Source organism: Ahaetulla prasina, chromosome 6 (assembly GCF_028640845.1).
Source record: "Ahaetulla prasina isolate Xishuangbanna chromosome 6, ASM2864084v1, whole genome shotgun sequence".
NCBI lineage: Eukaryota > Metazoa > Chordata > Lepidosauria > Squamata > Colubridae > Ahaetulla > Ahaetulla prasina.
The window spans coordinates 64,318,449-64,337,817 of NC_080544.1; the positions used below are offsets into that span (position 1 = coordinate 64,318,449).

Here is a 19,369-nt window from a genome sequence, read left to right on the forward strand (position 1 = left end):
AGGTGTGAGAGGCGCAGCGCCAGGACGCCTGGTCGCAGCAAAGGAGAGCGGAGGTGGGCCCCGCGTCTCCTTGGACCTTGGAGGAGGACTTACTCAAGTTTCGGGGGCGATTATATGTGCCCACAGGACCACTCCGAGCCCTCGTCATGACCCAGTGCCACGACAACCCTGCAGCAGGACATTTTGGGTTCTTCAAGACCCTCCACCTGGTGACACGGACCTTTTGGTGGCCCCGAGTGCGGCATGATATACATGCCTACGTGACATCCTGCGTACCGTGCCGGCAAGCCAAGACCGCCACGGGGCACCTCCCGGCTCCTCCAGCCCTTGCCGACACCCGACAGACCCTGGGGGGCGATCTCTATGGACTTCCTGACAGACCTGCCGCCGTCCTCTGGGTTCACCACGGTGCTGGTGGTGGTGGACATGCTCACCAAGATGGCACACTTCATCCCATGCCGCGGACTGCCCACAGCCGCAAAACGCCCGCCTCTTTCTGCAGCACATCTTCCGCCTCCATGGTCTACCGGACAGGGTGGTTTCGGACCGCTGGAGTTCAGTTCACAGCCCGCTTCTGGAAGAGCCTGATGGCGCGTTGGAGGTGCAGGTGTGTCTGTCGTCATCGCACCATCCGGAGACCGACGGGGTACAGAGAAGGTCATCGGTATACTGGAACAGTATCTCCGTTGCTTCATCAACCAGCAACAGGACAACTGGGCGACTACCTGTCCCTGGCGGAGTTTGCTTTTAACAACTCTCAGCACACCTCTACTCAGATGACCCGTTCTTTGCCAATGTGGGGTACCATCCGCGGCTCTTCCCTCTGGCACCACTGGACTCTCCTGTTCCCGAAACGCAGACCTTCCTGACGGAATTGCATGCGGTCCAACAGTTGGTACGTCAGCAGCTGAATCGGGCAAAGGAGGACTACAAACGGTCCGCCGACCGCTCCCGACGGGCAACGCCCCCGCTGGCAGTTGGAGACCGGGTGTGGCTCTCCACCAAACACCTCCCGTCCGACCGCCCGGTAAAGAAGTTGGACCACCGATTCATTGGCCCGTTCCCTGTCGAGGCAGTCATCAACCCGGTAGCCTACCGACTGACCCTGCCACGATCCATGCGGATCCACCCCGTTTTTCACCGGTCCCTTCTGGTTCCTGAGGCCACACCGAGTCCCCTTCGGTGCCCAACAGCACCCGTCACTGTCGCCGAGGACGGATCGGAGGAATACGAAGTCCACAGCGTACGAGACTCCCGCTGGCTGAAGGGTCGTTTCCAATATTTGATCGCGTGGAAGGGATACGGGACTGATTTCTCCTGGGTAGATGCCTCCGACGTTCATGCCCTGACCTGGTGCAGGCCTTCCATGAGCAGAACCCAGCCCGACCGCATCCCGATCGTCAGCCCCGGGGGAAGGGCCCTGCGGTGAGGGATAGTGTTGTGACCCAGGTTCCTGGACCCGGACTCCTGGACTCGGATGATTCAGAAAGTGAGGGAGAAGACCTGGCTAGCCCTGCTTCTCTTGAGCCCTTTCCCTCCCTGGCACCCACTCAAAGGGAGGAGGGGACGGCAAAGCCTGATTCCATGGAGCCTCCCTCTGATTTGGCAACGGCCCAAGAACAGTTTTGGAGTGATGCAAGGTTACGTAGGCGTGATCGGCGTGCGCAGCAGCGGAAGAGTTGGGACAAAGCCAAGTCATAATTGTCATGCAGTGACATCTGCAGAGACTATAAATAGGAGGCGGGACTTCCTGGTTTTTTGTCTTGGACAAAGTAATGAATTTGGGCAGGCAATCTGTATCAACGGAGGGAAGAATATATTCGTGAGTAATTCTGGCCTTATCTGTAATTTCCTTGTTATCTCCAGAAACTTGGCAGGCCCGTGGGTAGACGTAGCCAGGACATTTATATATATGTAAATAAATCAGAAAAGGAGGCCTCTGACTGACTCTTTGCTGGGAGTATTGGGGGAAGGGAAACAGAACAATAACTCATAAAATCATCTGCTACAATGTCCTTCCTGTTGAAGATTACTTCAGCTTCAACCACAACAATATACGAGCACACAATAGATTTAAACTTAAAGTGAACCACTCCAATCTTGATTGTAGAAAATATGACTTCAGTAACAGAGTTGTTAATCCCTGGAATGCACTACCTGACTCAGTGGTCTCTTCCCAAAATCCCCAAAGCTTTAACCAAAGACTATCTACTGTTGATTTCACCCCATTCCTAAGAGGTCGGTAAGGAACGTGCATAAGAGCACCATCATGCCTACCATTCCTGTCCTAATGTTCCCTTTGGTTGTATCCATTTCGTATGGTTATTTCATGCTTATACTTATATATATTGTTGTGTTTGACAAATAAATAAATAAAATAAATAAAATAAAAACAATTAAACTGTTCCTTGTAGAAAAGGATTTGTCCTGACAGCTAGAACAATGAACTCTTGATAGAATTAAAATGAGAACATAACAATTGCAGTTTCTGAAGCTAGTTTACTATTATTCCTAGTTTGGGTAAGAAAGCTATAATTAACTACCGTATATACTCGAGTATAAGCCGAGTTTTTCAGCACATTTTTTGTGCTGAAAAACGTCCCCTCGGCTTATACTCGGGTCTATACGGCTTATACTCAAGTTTTTGTTTTTTTTAAGCCCCTCGGCTTATACTCGAGTATATACGGCTTATACTCGAGTTGTTTTTTTTCTTTTTTTCACATTTTACCGGACTGAAGCCCTGCCGGTGCAGTGAGAGGGCGGGGCGGGGGAGCCGCCAGCCTTCTCAGCTGAGGGAGGGAGGGTTTCCCCAACCGGTAGGTGCCTCATTTCCCACCCTCGGCTTATACTCGAGTCCCCAGTTTACCCCAGTTTTTGGGGTAAAATTGGGGACCTCGGCTTATACTCGGATCGGCTTATATTCGAGTATATACGGTAAATGCAGAAGAATCTTCTCCTTTCAGCTACATATTTTATACATTTTATGCAGACATTTGTTTTATCTGACTTCATAAGTTAATATTGGGTGGACTATTCTCTCAAATTTGCCAGGTGATTCATGAAAGAGTGTCATCTTTTAAAATTATAATTAGCCTCAAAAATAAAATGAACACCCAGAATAAAATTGAAGTATCTGATCCAAATGCCCTATTAGAAGGCAAAAGATAAGCAAATATAAATCCATCTTATCTTGGATATTTAGAATACAGTTAGTGTAAACTAATATTACTCACAAAATTATGGAAGTTTTTTCTTATTTGTCGGATCACACCAGGGAAAGTAGGACGAAGCAGTTCTTGGACACTGGAAGGCCAGGAATTGTATCTGCTGTCAATTTCAAGATTATTGATCCACTAAAAAATAACAAATTCCCAAGATTAAGACTAGCTTTTCTTAGCAGATCCTTTAAGCACAACTCCATATTCCCATTAACCTGGCCATTATAGGCCACTACAATTGGAAGATATTAAGTTAGAGGAAGGTGAGCTAAATTTGGCCACTTACCTAAAAATCATATTTAGAGATTACACTTAAATGAAACAATGAAATGCAGTAATATTAAATGAAAATATTGGGTGTGAATAAATACTATTGCATATGTAATATTATAATGTTGCGATACAGCATTATTTTCCCACTTCTGTCTTAATATTCCATACAGCAAACATAGAGCAAAGTGGCCCACTCTTAGGGCTTCTTTGCTGAAGTGCAAATTCTTTGCACAAAGAATTTATTCTAATTCTCCTAGCAATACCATTGGAGTCATTGCATCACCATAATGTAAACAGAGCATATACTTACTGAAATTGCGCTGCTTCTGATATCTACAGCATAGTCAGAGTCAGATGGTTGGATGTTCAACTTCAGCACATTGTGCATGGAGCGCCCGACAATTCCTAAACTATGCAGCCCTTCCATAACACGAGCTTCATTCCTCAGGACATCAAATAAGCTAGAAAAATCACAATTCAGATCACATTAAGTTTTAAAACATGAGTACTGATATACTCTAGCCTTTTAGAATTATTATACTGAATTCTAAGCAAGAAGGAACATTCTGAAGAATTCATACCTAAATATATCCTGGGTATCTAGATCTATATGCAGTCCATTGATGAATAGGGCCGAATCTCCCAATTGTAAACCTAAAGTCCCTTTGAAGTACTGGAAAAAGAATGTAAGAAAGCCATTAATACAATTTGAGGAATTGAAATTGGCCATGCTTATATAGTTTTCTCAAACCGTTCACCCATAAAGATGTCAAATTGTTCATGCATATACATTTACATGTAATTCTCATCAACACTGAGGGATTTGAGTTTGGTTGGCCTAACCTTCCCATTTTGAGTTAATTCATTTTTCCTATTTTCCTACTATTTAATAAAATGACAATATGCTACACCAGCTTTGATCACATATAGTGAAATAAATGGTTGGGCTTTCTGTAGAAACAGAATAATACATTTTAAAATAAGCATAGTCTTGCTATCTGTAGTGAGTCACAATAATCACAAGTTGATTTTCACTTTAAGTGAGCAGCTGATCTGATTCACTTTCATGTCAGCATCAAGAGCTTAACATTTTGTAAAGAACATGGTAACTACTACTTCTTTGCTATGTATTTTACTGCTATCTGTAAGATTTCAATTTATATGCCCATATGAAAGTAAGATGAAGGAAGACTGAATTCAGCCTTTTCAAACCTGGTATTCTCCCGGAGTATTAATATTGTACTATAGCTCTACCAACATAACTGCAAGGTGCCAGATTGGAGAAGGCTGCACATTATCTACTTACCCATGGGCATATAAATAAAACTTTTATTTAAACTTTTAAATATAGAGTCACAAAATAAATATGTATGTTTATTTGAAATAAATATAACCAGAGTAGAGATTTAATGTAGATTTTTAAAAAGAAAGAAATAACAACTAGCTTTAAGATCTATGACTACTAACAACAGTTGATAAGCCTTAATGATTGCAAAATGGTAAGAAAGTTTTATCCATGAAGGCAAGGTGTTTTACACAAACATAAAGGCTTTCATGGATGGCAACATCTAATATGATGGCTGAATTAAATCTAAGTTGAACAGTCATCACAGTTAAATAATATACAGTATGCATGCTAAATCAGCTAAAATGATGAATTTGGCCATATTTCATTTTTCAAGGAAAGAAAGCAAAAAAAGAAAGCAATATTTCTGCCATCTGACTTGGAATTTTAAGAACTGCAGTCCCAGTCTATCTGGATAGTACCAGGTTGCGTGGATGCTGATTTAAAGCAAGTCAAAGAGAATGTCCTCAATCATAAATGACTGCTCCATTTTGGTCAGACATCAGGTTATCTTAAGTTTATCCCATCATTTATTTCCTTAGTGTTGTGACAATCCAATTCCTCTGGAGTAATTCTATTTCTAGAATAGGACTCTTGAGAGCTCATTAAATAGTTTTGTCCCTAAGTATTTTTCACAATCTGTGTTCCCACAATGACAGGGCAAAAAATGAAACAAATATTAGGCAGCAGTTGTCACACAAAAGATAGCTTTGGTTTGAAAAGGCAGTTTATAAATATATAGATGGAAAGGGGCTCACAGTATTTATTCTGCCAATTAGATCTGTATTGAATTAATCCTGAAACAGTTCACATTGAACCATAAATCTTGACAGAAGTGGGGAATTTATTTAAAGGCACAAATGTAACAATATCTATTTCTATATTATGACATAATAGAAAAACCTACTCGTAACACAGATGCCTAAATCTTCTAGCTTTCATTTTGTGTGGTACAATATAAGTTTCTCATGACTAATTTTTAATTGTTATCTCCAAGGAAATTTTTAGAATCAAATTAGTTATGAATACATCGGCTCAATATTTCTGAGCATTTAGAACTGAGCAACAATGCAGGAACCAAGTTTGTTTGCAGTCAAAGAAATTAACAATACTATTCATCCTAATACTGCAGATTTTAGCTACAGCAGCAGGGGTGAAATGCTTCCGGTTTGGACCGGATGGGCCGATCCAGTAGCAATGGTGGCGGGTGGTTCGGAGAACTGGTAGAAAAAATCCCTGCCCCCACACCACCCATGCCCTGCCCAGCCACACAATCGTCAGAGCCTTTTTTTTGTTTTACTTTTAAAAGCATTTTTTTACAACCTATTCGGCTGTAGTAAACCGGTTCAGATTTCACCACTGTATAGCAGTATAAACAAATGTTCATTCACCCAAGACAAAATTTGCCCATGGCCTCCCTATTATTAGCTCTTTCTGCATTTCTCCTCCTCAGATAATCACAGCCCCATATTATTGCTCACATAAACTGAAATCGGCATGTACTTTAACATACTCTGAAGAAAACTGGTTACCAAGTTAACATGCAAAATGTCCAAAATCTTGCAAGAGCTTATCAATGAAAACCATCATTTCAGGGGGGGAAAAGCTAAGCCTTATATACATTTGAGATATTTTTAATTGGCGTTTCTTGGAAAAGGAATCAAAATGTTTTTATTTTACTTTTATTTAACATTTACATTTTATATACCATAATACTGGGAAGAAAAGCTTTTACATGATAAATGCTCAAACTCATATCCATATATTAGAAAAAGTTAAACAGCTATTTGATGTCATTGAGCAATATTTTTGTGTGAAAAGAGATACTCTGCAATTATTCTGCTTTTTTAAAATTTGAACAAGCTTTGCAGAAATCTAAAAAATATAAAATGTAGTAAACATTTTATTATTTTACAACCTATTCTTAAAAGAATATTTGTCTGAAAGTACTTAGCAGTATAAAAAGTTGCCTTGAAAGAAAGGGAGAACAGGAATCTGGCAATAAATATTGTAGTGTATATGAACAGATTACTAGTTTACCTTAATGACCAATTAAGACATATTCCCACTTAACTATGAATATATCCCTACATACATATTCTTACCTTTTGGTTCTCTTCAATTTCTGACCTCAGTACTGAAGGAACAACTGTCTTTGTTATTGCCCTACAAAAAGCCAAATACACCATTAAATCATTATCCCATTTCAGTTTTTCTTTTACTAAATTAAGCTTACTGACGACTGCATCTAAGTATTATGGCTAGAAAGAGGTCCAGATAATCCAGTCCCTCTAGGAGTCTTCTGGAACTGTAAACTAATCTCAACAACCTTTCTTAAAACAGGAAAGTTGGAGACTGGATAAAAATTATCTAGATTAGTGGTGTCAAATTTAAGGCCCGGGGGCAAGATCCGGCCCACGGGGTGCTTAGATCTGGCCTGTGGGGCCACGCTGGAAACAGTGGACTGGCCCATAGTGCCTCTGCCAGAGAAAACAGAGCTCCGTTTTCAGTGGCAGAGGGTTGCAGGAGGCCGTCGCAGCCAAAATGGAGCTTGGGAACCCGTTTTCGCTGGCAGATCATTCGGGCCACCACAGGCGCCCCCCCAACACGAGTGACATTGAGCTGGCCACACACACCCCGCCCCCCCCCGAGGTCAAACACAAGTCTGATGTGGCCCTCAATGAAATCAAGTTTGACACTCCTGATCTAGATCCATCGGGTCCAGCAATGGCTTCTTCAAGCAAACAACCACATCTTTCAAGGTAAGCAGAATTACTCTCTCCTACAAAACGGCAATACATGGACTCAACCAAATGACTGGTCCCTCGTTACCAAGGGAGAAAATAGAAATTACTCATGGAGGGAATTTCTTCTGATTACCCCCAAGGAAATGGACTGTCCTAAAAAAGGTTCCTGCTGGCTCTCTCCTGACACAATAAGGATGGAAAATTCTAAAGAAAGGCTTTTATCTGCACTGAATCAGGTTCATTCTTTGTTTTCTTTCAGCAACGCTCTAGGCATGTTTTATACTGCTTCATCACCCAGAGCTCCTCTGAAAATCAGAGAGCCTTTCTGAATCCAAGCACATAAGGCGAGTACATAGGTGTAATCCACTTCAACGCTATTGTCGCCCTCTCATTCCAAGCAGCAACTAAGGCCTTGGCTGAACCATGTACCATGATCCTAGAAACAACCCCAAGCTCCCTCTTAAGCGCATAAGGGACCATCATACACATAGGGTGGACTGATCAAATAGAAATGGATATATTGCCAAAGGGGAATTCCAATATTGTTTACCTCCCCACAAAATATTTTTTCACATATTACGATGAAGACTCTTCTCTGTTCCCTTAACTCATATTATTTATATATCTGTAAGAGAAACAAGAATAATTACCTAGCCTTTGTAGGAAAATTTTGACTCAGATCTTTCATGACTGTCAAAGCATCCATTGTGGGAGCAGCCAGAATACGAGCAGCAGTTTGGAAACTTAAATCTATCAATGAAAACAATTGGTTCAATCAAAAGTTAATTCTTTCACATGGTTGATGCACTCATACTTGGGGACTTTCACTCTATCAAGCTAGTATGTTAATCATTTCACTTTTTTAAGTATTTAAAAAATACAGGCAAACTGTAATTTTATCTCAAAAAGGCCACCCAAAGTAAAGATATTACCCAATTTTACAAGTATACCAATACCTGTTTAAATTATATTCTTAAACACATTTGGATAAACACAATGAACAATATTATATTATATACTATAAAGTATTAATGTGGATGCAAGAGATAAATTCTGTGATGTTCCCATCTTTCTATGGATTTTCTATCTAAGGGTTTTCTGATTTTCTGCCTAATCCCAATTGACTACAAATTAATAGAAGAAAAGTGCTTTGAAGTTGCTTTATTGAACTTTATTGAACTATTGAACAGAGTGTTCTCTGATAGAACAACAAACTTCACAAGCAAGCAAATAAATATTTTGTCAATTTGATTACAGACATCATCTTGAATACCTTAATAGAAAGAAATGACAATTGTCAAATTGTAATTGGCTAATAAGGTTAAAAAAACAACTTGGCCTTGAAGTTATTTTTTCACCTTATTAAACATCAGCATATCTACACCCCCATATCACAAGCTTACTGTATTTGTTTCTATTCCTATATAATCCATAATCTTATTTGTATTTTACAATAGCTTCAAACAAACTGTTTTTCAAATGTTTTAAACCATTTTAGCATATTATAAATGCATTTTAAGATGGCTTCATCTTAAATTGGCAGATATCTGCTGGATTTGCAAAGTTTCAGTATATAGAAGAAACAAATCTTGCATCACTTCCAAACACATTTGCACGTGTGAATAATTTTGTTGTCACAAGAATATTTTGTGCTGAAGTTACAGAACTACTTCCAAAGCAAGGATGTGATCAATTTGTGATCAGACAACTGATCACAAATTTACATTGAGGATATTTTTCAGATTTGCCCAACACAAACCCAACTGACAAATCTATTAAGGCAGATTACCTTGTAACTGCCACACTTTTAATGGTGCCATTTCATTGGTGCTTTCCACAAGATGCTTTCTTAATTCTTTCAGTTCTTCTTCCAAATGGGGATGTGATTGCCTGAAAGGGCAAAAAACATCAGCCAATCAATCTCAATCATCAAACAATTGCTCTGGTCAATATGAATTTAGATTACATTTCCACTATCTTATAGGTTTTAGTTTGGGAAAAGCAAAACCGCAAGCTACTTTTTGGAATGTTTGATTTGGAAATTAAAAAAAAAGAAGTTCAGCAGAATTACCCACATATACAATGACATACCTTAATTTTCCAAACAGAAATCCTTGCACCTCGTCAATTGGGTCACTGTCACCTATTACTGTTGAATTTATATCTGTACCTACAAAAATATGAACATGTAAATTATGAAGTTATTCTAATTTCATTTCTATTTTTCTAATATGAGGATAATCACTACACTTTCTAAAATATAATGATCCCCATTTCTTAAGAATTTCATGTATTTTGTATCCTGTTATCAAGGCCACATTCTAACTGGGTGGCAATTTCCAATTATCCCCACTACCTTGATTGTTCTGTTTTTATGCTGTCTCCTCATCAACTCCATCATATCTATCGACTACAAAGGAGATTGGTGTTGAAAACTTTTCTCTTAACTAAAAGAAGTCACTTATTTCAGTCATTCAGGACTTAAAATGGACACCTAACATCAAAAACATCATCAAAAAAGCACAACAAAGAATTCTCTTCCTACACCAATTCAGAAAACTCAGACTGCCCAAGGAGCTGCTGATAAAGTTCTACAAAGGAATTATTGAGTCTGTCATTTGCACCTTTATAAACTGTCTGGTTTGGTACAGCAACCAAACAATACAGACTTCAACAGATAATTAGGACTGCAGAAAAAATAACTGCACAAGCCTGCCTTCCGTTGGTGACCTGTATACCGCACGAGACAGGAGGGCTATAAAAATCTAATCTACAGACCCCTCATATCCTGGACATAAATTATTTCAATTTCTTCCCTCAAGACGACACTATAGGACCATGATGGCAAACCTGTGGCACATGGAGCCGTATCTGTGGGCACGCAAACATTGCCCTAGCTCAGCTCCAGCACGCATACGTGCGCCGGCCACCTGATTTTCGGCCCTTCCCACCGGAAGTTGGGAAACGGGCTGTTTCCGGCCTCCGGAGGGCTTATGGGTGGGAATGGGGGTGGGGAAGGCAGTTTTTGCCCTCCCCAGGCTCCTAGAAAGCCTTCTGGGCCCACCGTAAGTTGGGAAATGGGCTATTTTCAGGCTCTGGAGGACCTCCGGGGGCAGGAGGCTGTTTTCGCCCTGCCCAGGCTCCAAGAAAGCCTCTGAAGCCCGGTGAGGCAAAAAACGGACCTACCAGGCCCACCAGGCCATCACGTGCCAAAAGCAGGAGGAGTGCGGGGTGGGTGGGTATCACACATGCATGCATGCACCGGGGGGGGGGGGCGTGGAATGCATTGAATTATAGGTTTGGGCATACACACATGCCCACCCCCCCACTTTTGGCACGCGACGGCAAAAAGGTTAGCCATCACTGCTATAGGACATTGCCTACCAAAACAACAAGACACAAGGACAGCTTTTTCCGTCATGGAATCACTCTGCTAAACAACCAACTCCCTCAACACTGCCTTGTGTCCTGGAATGTCAAACCACTTAGCAGGGCTATATTACTATTATCCTTCTCATCTTTCCTATTAGATACCTATTTCCTTAGCTTCTTATGGCTTTGTTTGTATCTTATGATTTATGCTGAGTGCTTCTTTTGTATCCTATGAATATTACTGAGTGTTGTATCTTATGATATATGATGATTGTATATTATGATTATGATCAATCACTAGTTGTTTGTATGTACACTGAGAGCTTATGCACCGGAGACAAATTCCTTGTGTCCAATCACACTTGGCCATTAATGAATTCTATTCTATTCTATTCTATCTATTCTATTCTATTCTATTCTATTCTATTCTATTCTATTCTATTCTATTTTATTCTATTCTACTGTATATTCTGTTCTTAACCAAACTGCATACAATAATAATTCCTCATTTTGCCTCAAAAACAATCAGAATAGTTTTTATTAGTTGTCAAATAAGACATTTTGAAAAGTCAAACATTCTCATGTATTTTCAAGATTTTAAAGTTATTAATAATAATCAGGGTGGTTTATATTAATGAAATATGGTAATTTTGTTTTAGGGGATGCCTTCAAGCCCTAGCAACATTCTAAGCATATAATTGCAGTTTCCTTGGCAAGGTTTTTCAGAAATAGTTTGCCATTTCTTTGTTTTAGGACTTGTTGGGAGAGGGTGACTGATCCAAAGTCACCCTGCTGGCTTTGTGCCTAAGGTGGGATTAGAATTTACAGTTTACTAGTTTCTAGCCTAGTATCTTAACCATTACACCAAGCTGGCTCATACATCATTTTTGTTCTTTTCATACATACATCACTTTGCTGTCTTCATTCATAATCAAATATCAAATTTATTTTAAAAAAGGGAATCACACTAAACTGTATGATAAGTATTAGATTTTGCTGTGCATCAAATCTCTAAGAAAGACTTTCTAAGTGAACTCCATCAGAAGCCAGTAGCAAATCATATAACAAATCAGTGTTAAGTCAAGGAACTGGATACCATCTTCAGAATCTTTTCCTTGACTGGCAGAATTCAACAAAGGCTCTATCCAAAGTACAGCATAAACAAATATAAGCAAGGTGTCAAATTTAAAAATAAGTTCCTTGATTTAGCCTAGGGGTGTCAAACCCACATCATCACGGCGGCATCATGTGACATATTGGGACTTTTTTCCCCTTTGCTAAACCAGGTGTAGCGAGCGCATGACGCATCTGGCCTGCAGGTCGGGAGTTTGACAGCCCTGATCTAGCCTAATATTGCTTTAGGCAACCCAGAGACAAATCCAGAGTGACAAGAAAACCAAGCAACAAGGACGTTATTTGCTGACTTTTTTTTACCGAGTGTTGATATTAACATTATTTTTATTATTAACATTTTATTCATTTATTTATATCCCACCTTCAAACATTTACAAATAACTTAAAGTGGCAAACAGATGTAAAACTCCTTCATCTTATTTTCCCCTGTGAAGTGAGCTGGGCTGAGACAGTGTCTGGCCCAAAGTCATCCACTTGGCTTTCATGGCTAAGCTGGAACTAGAACTCAGTCTCCCACTTTATAGAAAATGAACAGGGGTAAATATATCAACAAAGGGCTGTGGGAGGAGAGAGAAAAATGGCATCTCTATCAGCTGCAGCCCTAAGAAGTCAGATTCTGTAGACTTTCTTCACAGGAATTCCATTGAGTTGGGACAAAAGGCCTAAGATCTTTACAACATTAAGATTGAATACTAAGGTATCCCTTTTCCTTTTATATCATGACTTTTTTAGTTCATAAACCTGAGGAAAGGAACTGCCTTCTTTTATCAATATGAAAATTGCAGTGCTAAAGAAAGGTATATAAATACCAGTAATATATCCCTTCCTAGCTAAAGAAAGGTATATAAATACTATAAAGAAATAATGATTATAAATAAGTATAATTATAAATAAAAATGCTCTGAAAAACTGTTAGGCTATGAAAAGAATCACAATGAACTTTTCATCATATCTTATTTCATCATGAAACTATTACTACTTTTAAAGGTAGGAATTCACCTTTCACCTGGGTATCATCCTTAGCCTTATATTCTGTGCTTTTAATGGCCAACTCTACACCGTAGCCTGACAGGTAGACTTTTTCCTTATTTGGATTCTACAAGGAAATAAAGGTAAAATCACATGAATATTTTCCAACAAAACATTTGCTAGATTATTTTTTACAACTTTGCAAGACTATGAGTTATATTATCCAACCACATTTAAACAATGCTGAGGCTTATCTATGAAATACTTCACAAATTAATTCAGAACTTTCATTGATCAAAAGAGAGTTATGGCCTCTGCATAACAACCTGCAATAGGAAATCTCGTTTTCTTGAAAGTGCCTTTGAATAGGAGGAAACAATCTACTTATCTAAAAATCATATCATGATACTCTCCAGCAAGTCCAGAAATGTAAAAAAAAAGAAGAAGAATTGGAACAAAACATCATTCTAGACAAAAGTATTGTAATGCTTTTGATTACAATGGTATTCATTTTTAGATGGCAAGTTAATACTCTGGAGTGATTCCACTGCAAAGTAGCCTTGCAATTGTGAAGTTTTTCCTAAAATTCAAGTGGATTCTATTTTCTGTAAAATTAATCCATTGTTTTGTGTTTTGCTTGCTATAATAAGAGAAAATAGCTTAAACTGTTCTCAATGAGATACTTTCAGGAATATAAAGAGCATTACATACCTATCATCTTCTCAAAGGTATGTCTCTCTTTGAAGGAAAGAAATATTCTCTAATCATCTTAACTGCCTTTTCTGAACCTATCTTGATTTCTCAAGACTATTTTAATTTTTTTAATTTTGTATAATATTACTTGCTGTATCTGATTTTGGATCATCTCAAAATCTCCACCTCTTAAATCATTAGTAAAATGTTAAAAAGTAGAAAACTAAGAATTGAATCTTCTGGATATCTAAGCAATAACTAAATCCAGATTGATGAGAATGCAATACAATGATCTTTTCAGTTTAATTTTCTCTCAACTACACAGTTAGCTACCACTATGCCATCCATAACTAATAAAAATATGAAGTATTTTGCAAAATTCTTTGGAAATATATAGTGAAAGAAAACCACAGAACAATGCAACAGTATGAGCAATTATTATGATTTCAAAAAAGCCTTTAGACAAAATAAAAATCAGCACTTTCAATTTTAGACTAGAATACAATAAAGAAAACATTTATAAACAATGAATATTGCTCTGTATTATAGTATTAGAACTTACAGCAACATAATGCCTAAGAATGTAGTTGATTTCTCCTGCAATGACTTTTGATACAAGAAGTCTATGAAATTCAGAGAACTGCTTTGAGCCAATCTCAGCATACATGATTACAATAGGACTTTCAGAGTTTGATCCTGGGTACTTGTGATCCCCTTTGAACATAAAAGGTTTTGGCCTGGAGCAAGAGAATATATATAAATAAAAGCAGTGCTTTATTAAATCAGGTGCCAGAGACACAAGTATATAAAGGTTACTCGATTGTCATCCAATGTTTGATCAAAGAGAGACACATAAACCTTCAATTCATGCACATATGAAACTTATTGTTCTGTTTTCTAAAATAAGAAAGCATAATTAATAATTCCATAATTCCAAATAGATTTTACTGTCTTTGGAAATATATATACTCCTATTACAATGGATATTTTCAGACGAAAACAGGAGAAATTCCATGTAGGAGAATCTTAGCTCCAACCTAATGAAAACAGACAAAATTGAATGGACAAGGCCTACACTTTCATTAAATTATACTTCAATCCGAATTAGCCCAAAATGTTATTTTATTAACAATTGTATCTGAAAGAATACCATAAATCACTAAATGTGAAAGCTATCACTACAACAAAATATAGGGAAAAGAAAACTAAGGCCTTTGCTTGCTAAATCAAGCAGATTGAAGTTTACAAACGAGGACTTTGAAGAAAAGCATTTGTTAGCTTGCTTCTTCAAATAGCAAATTAAGTCCTTATTACAATCAAGATCTTTATAAAGAAGGTGGGAATCCCACCTATTATTTCATAATTCTCCTATTCTTCTTTTCTAATCCATATTCAGAAATCCTGATATTAAATTTAAAAAACTATTTCCATTTCTTAGATTTAAAAAAAGATCAAAATGCTCTCATTGGTGCAGTAATCATGAAATAACAGATAAATATCCATTCCCTTTAAGATCACTTCCACATTTTCCAAGTAATATTGGATCATTTAAAATGGGCAAGAATGTTTTATCAGGGCTTACATACTCTCCAGAAATAAAATCTACAAAAAGATGGCATTTATTAAAACCCCTTCATTAACAAATGAGGTCTTTAGGATGTCTTGGCAAAAAACAAAACAACCTTTTAGATGCTGTCTGTATGAGTGTTCCAAGTCTGTCAGATTCACAAGTCTTCTCTCCATGAACAACAAAGAATGCATTGCATTGTTCTGGTGCAGGCTCATCAGCGGCTATCTGTATTAAAATGTATCTGTTTTAATAAAATGATGACAGCTTCCATCTCATCATAATCAGACCTTAGTATATGGCATCTTATTGGATTCATCTGCATAGCATAATTTGATCAATAAAACTAAATGGTGAAAAGGAATCATGTTGACCGGCTATAACTTGAATAAGAACTTTTTCATAATTTTTCTGCTTTCAGTCCAGATAGATAAAAGCAAGTGATATAGAATTAACTTCTCCAATCTTTCCAGACATACATCTCACAAAGAAATTGTCACTTAATTTACAATTGAGGAAATAAATAATCACTAAGCTGTATGAAAAATAGGGAACAATCTTATAATAATCTGATTTGTTTTCTTTTATCTCTTTTAGCACTTTTTTTTCTCTTTGCAAATTTGTTTTGTTTTTATGCATACTGTTCATGGTAAGAATGGCGGTCAGTAAGAAACATAAAAAAGGAGTTATTGGCTTTTGCAATTTTAACTGTTCCAATCTAAACGGGAGAGTTTTTATGCAATAATTTTACAGTATTAATTACAATGACCTTATTTTTGGATCAACAGCAAAATGGAAGGGTAGAGAATAGCTATTAGGATAAGACCAAATTTGATGCCAATTAATTAATCAATTTTAATAGTGAGGGGCAACTTTAAGGTATAGTCCTGATAGGTTAAAAGGAAAAGCAACCAGTTATTTTTCTATTACATTATTATTGCTTAAAAGAAAACCTACATCATAAAGTTCCCAATGTTTTGTCTAACCTGCTGAAAGGCTTGAACTGTAGCTGAATAGGAGCGTAAAGACAAAGCAAACTTCAACAAGTTCTGCTGCAAAGGTGAGAGATTCTGGGAAGCAGCTTGCAGCACTGCATTGTAAGAGGAATAATCACTACCTGCAAATGAACAAGATACGTTATTTAGTTTTCAGGGGAACACAAGAAGGATTTCAAACAACAATTGTTTCAGTTGATTTTACAATCCAGCTTCTTCCAATAAGGAATACAATTACCTAGAGTAAAATGCAAAATCGTAACATAAAACAAATAAAGAATCCATTAATAATTAAGGCAGGCCTAATATTACTGCTGTCCACATCTGACTGCAGAACAGTCTAATCTTCCAGTTATGTATATTAAAACATAATATTCTGCAGTTGTAATGAAGATATTTAATTTTCAAAAAACAATCTTCCAGGCTAAATAACATATCTATCTGATAAACCAAATAAGGATTAAAAACAATTACCATCATGATTAGATGACTGAAAGTTTTGGCAAGTCTCAACAAAATTCCAGAATTTTTCATTATCTTCTTCTGCTAAAAATTCGCTGGAAAAAAAATAGTCTCATTTAAAAAAGACAGCATTGTATCCATTAAATTTTAAAAATTGAAAAAACATTGCAATTTACAAGATGTTGATTCAAATGTTATTTTGTTATGAATTCAATGCGCATTTTTAAGCAAACCAGTGCTCTTAGCTTCCTTACATATATTTACAATATTGAAATTATATATTGATTCATCAACTTTCTAAGACCATCCAACTCACAGCAACATACGATAATACTGTTAAGACATACAAGACTGTAACATGAATAAATGAGATTTTATATACACAAATAAAATGGTTCAGGGGGGAAAAGTGTCAACATTTTTACCTTGCTTCAAGTAACAGAGGTGTGGAAAACCACTTAGTAGTTAAGGATGTTGTAACAGCTTTTGAATGTGCCTCAACTAGGGAGAAGGTCATCCAAATTCCAATAAGTGCAGTTAGAGTTCCCATCTTTAAAAAACACTAAAAATGTGAAAATATGAATATTTAAAATGCAGTCCTTAAGAAATGTAAACCACCCTCCAATAGTTAAGAAGGCTTGCAAAGATTATCAGACTTCTATGCCAAAATTAAAAGCACTTCTAGAACAGATTTAATGATAATAAAATCTATGGTACAGAAATTGCAATATCTACTATTCCTGTCTACTAACTCTGCTGTCTACAATTCATGGAAGAAAGTCCAGTAACACTTAGACAATTGAGAATCCTGATCTTGATTTAAATTACAGATTAGGAGTAACCAATCTGGTGCCCTCCTTATGGGTCAGATTATTATCTTTAAATGTTGGTCACATAAGGTAGGAATGTATTAAAGTCGAACCCAGTGGAGTTCCAGTGGAAATCGGGAATGGTTCCTGAAGTTCTGGTGCAGTTTGACTAATTCTTAGATACTCTTTGGAATAAAAAAGCAACAGCATTTTCAGATTGGATTGGGGCTATGAAGACTTTCTATGCATGGATGGTCCCTGGTGTTCAAAGGCACTGTAGGATATGAAGTGGTGTATGATACAACTAGAGCACTGTTGATGAAACAGTGTCACTTGGTGGGAACCTCAACCTTGCCTTATAGTAGTCACCCCTAGTCCCACTAGAGATGCATGCAGTCCCAACCCTGTTGACCTTCAGGAAAAACGTGAAAAATCTGTCTTTTCCCCAGATAAATAGGTCAGGATGTGAGCCAGTTGATGGAGCTGGCATGCTGTGGTTGAATATGGATGTGAGTTTTATCAGAGCATCAGTGCTTTTGCAGTCAAATAGTAGCCATATGTATTTAATACAATATATATATATATAGTGTGTGTACACACACACACACACACACATATATATAACACAAATTGTAGGCACAAAAACTTATCGAAAGCACCAGATAGCAAATTCCCATCACAGATATTTCTGCTCTTCCTTATTCTACCTCCCCACACAAAGAATGATAGCGCTTCTGCTTTTCCGATTCTCATTCCTTCCACAGAAAAGACACAGATCATTTTGATTTCGTTAAAAGATCGGACGATGCATTAACGCTCCATTCCCAACTGCCAAACTAACAAGAGTTTTTTTAAAAAAAGTCCTGATTGCTTAAGTACATTACATGTCACTGCCACAAAAACCAGGAGGCACTTTCACTTACTCTTGGCAAATACAGGAAAAGGAAACCGGTTGGGTGGGCACATGATCAGCCTAAAACTGACGGCAGGTTATTGGACATAACTGAACTCAGTGTGATTCCACCCCACAGAGTGACAGACCAGATAATCTTGTACTGCAGTTTCCATTATGCCCACCCAACGTAACGGTGAGGATCCTGGATGAAAACAATCCAAAGCATCTGGCTCGGGGAAATGCTGACGTAAAGTTTAGCAGGATGGTAGGGTTGCTTGAGGCAGAGCCGGTCCTCGAGACCAGCCCTTCCCTCGATCCACTTGCCTTACCTGCTGCGTTAAGGAGCTGTGAAATCCCTCCGGAAACGTCCTCAACACCAGAAGCACTACGACAGGCACTGACACCGAGGGGGCTCGCTCGGGAGCGTGGCTTCCGCTACTGCAGCTAACCACCCACCCTTGCCTCAGATCGATTGGGTCTCGGGGCGCCCCGCCCACCGTGGTGAGAATTTCGCCTCGTTGTGCGTGGCCATTGGCTGAGCCGCGGGTGGCGAAAAGAGCCTTGGGAATTGCAGTTCGAGATCCGAACGGCGGCTAAGTCAAATGTCGCGAGACGTCGAGAAAGGAAAAAAAAAGAGAGAAATTTTAATTGGTCGCCTAGATGGCTTGGCGTTTCCGACCACCAGCCCCAGGATTGGCCGCCGTTCTCGGTGCAGACGGCTTCGAGAGGCAAAACCGAGCTTAGGGGTTTGTCAGAAGACAGTGGGAAGTTGGCTTCCGCCCTCTCGTTTATTAAATACCGTGGTGTCTTTTTTTTAATTTTTGCCTCTCTTTTGTGAAGTAGCTGAAGTGCTGTTGATACTGGCCGTGTCTTCCGGGATCCTGGATTCT

General features: G+C 38.4%; 1 protein-coding gene across 3 annotated transcripts in view; it reads right to left on the reverse strand.

Moving 5' to 3' along the window:
* The window catches only part of UGGT1 (UDP-glucose glycoprotein glucosyltransferase 1), a 62,775-nt gene extending 43,833 nt beyond the window's left edge, over nt 1-18,942 (reverse strand). For all 3 annotated transcript variants that reach the window (XM_058189192.1, XM_058189190.1, XM_058189191.1), the window contains exons 1-14: nt 18,809-18,942; nt 17,201-17,337; nt 16,788-16,870; nt 16,305-16,435; nt 15,434-15,546; nt 14,314-14,488; nt 13,089-13,185; nt 9,675-9,753; nt 9,373-9,473; nt 8,234-8,333; nt 6,942-7,002; nt 4,073-4,164; nt 3,802-3,952; nt 3,234-3,353 (exon numbers count right to left, since the gene is read on the reverse strand). In XM_058189192.1, the coding sequence (XP_058045175.1) occupies nt 3,234-3,353; nt 3,802-3,952; nt 4,073-4,164; nt 6,942-7,002; nt 8,234-8,333; nt 9,373-9,473; nt 9,675-9,753; nt 13,089-13,185; nt 14,314-14,488; nt 15,434-15,546; nt 16,305-16,435; nt 16,788-16,870; nt 17,201-17,325 (1,428 nt within the window). In that variant the 5' untranslated portion in view covers nt 17,326-17,337; nt 18,809-18,942. The remainder of the gene's footprint in view (nt 1-3,233; nt 3,354-3,801; nt 3,953-4,072; nt 4,165-6,941; nt 7,003-8,233; nt 8,334-9,372; nt 9,474-9,674; nt 9,754-13,088; nt 13,186-14,313; nt 14,489-15,433; nt 15,547-16,304; nt 16,436-16,787; nt 16,871-17,200; nt 17,338-18,808) is intronic.
* Nucleotides 18,943-19,369: the final 427 nt, after the last annotated feature.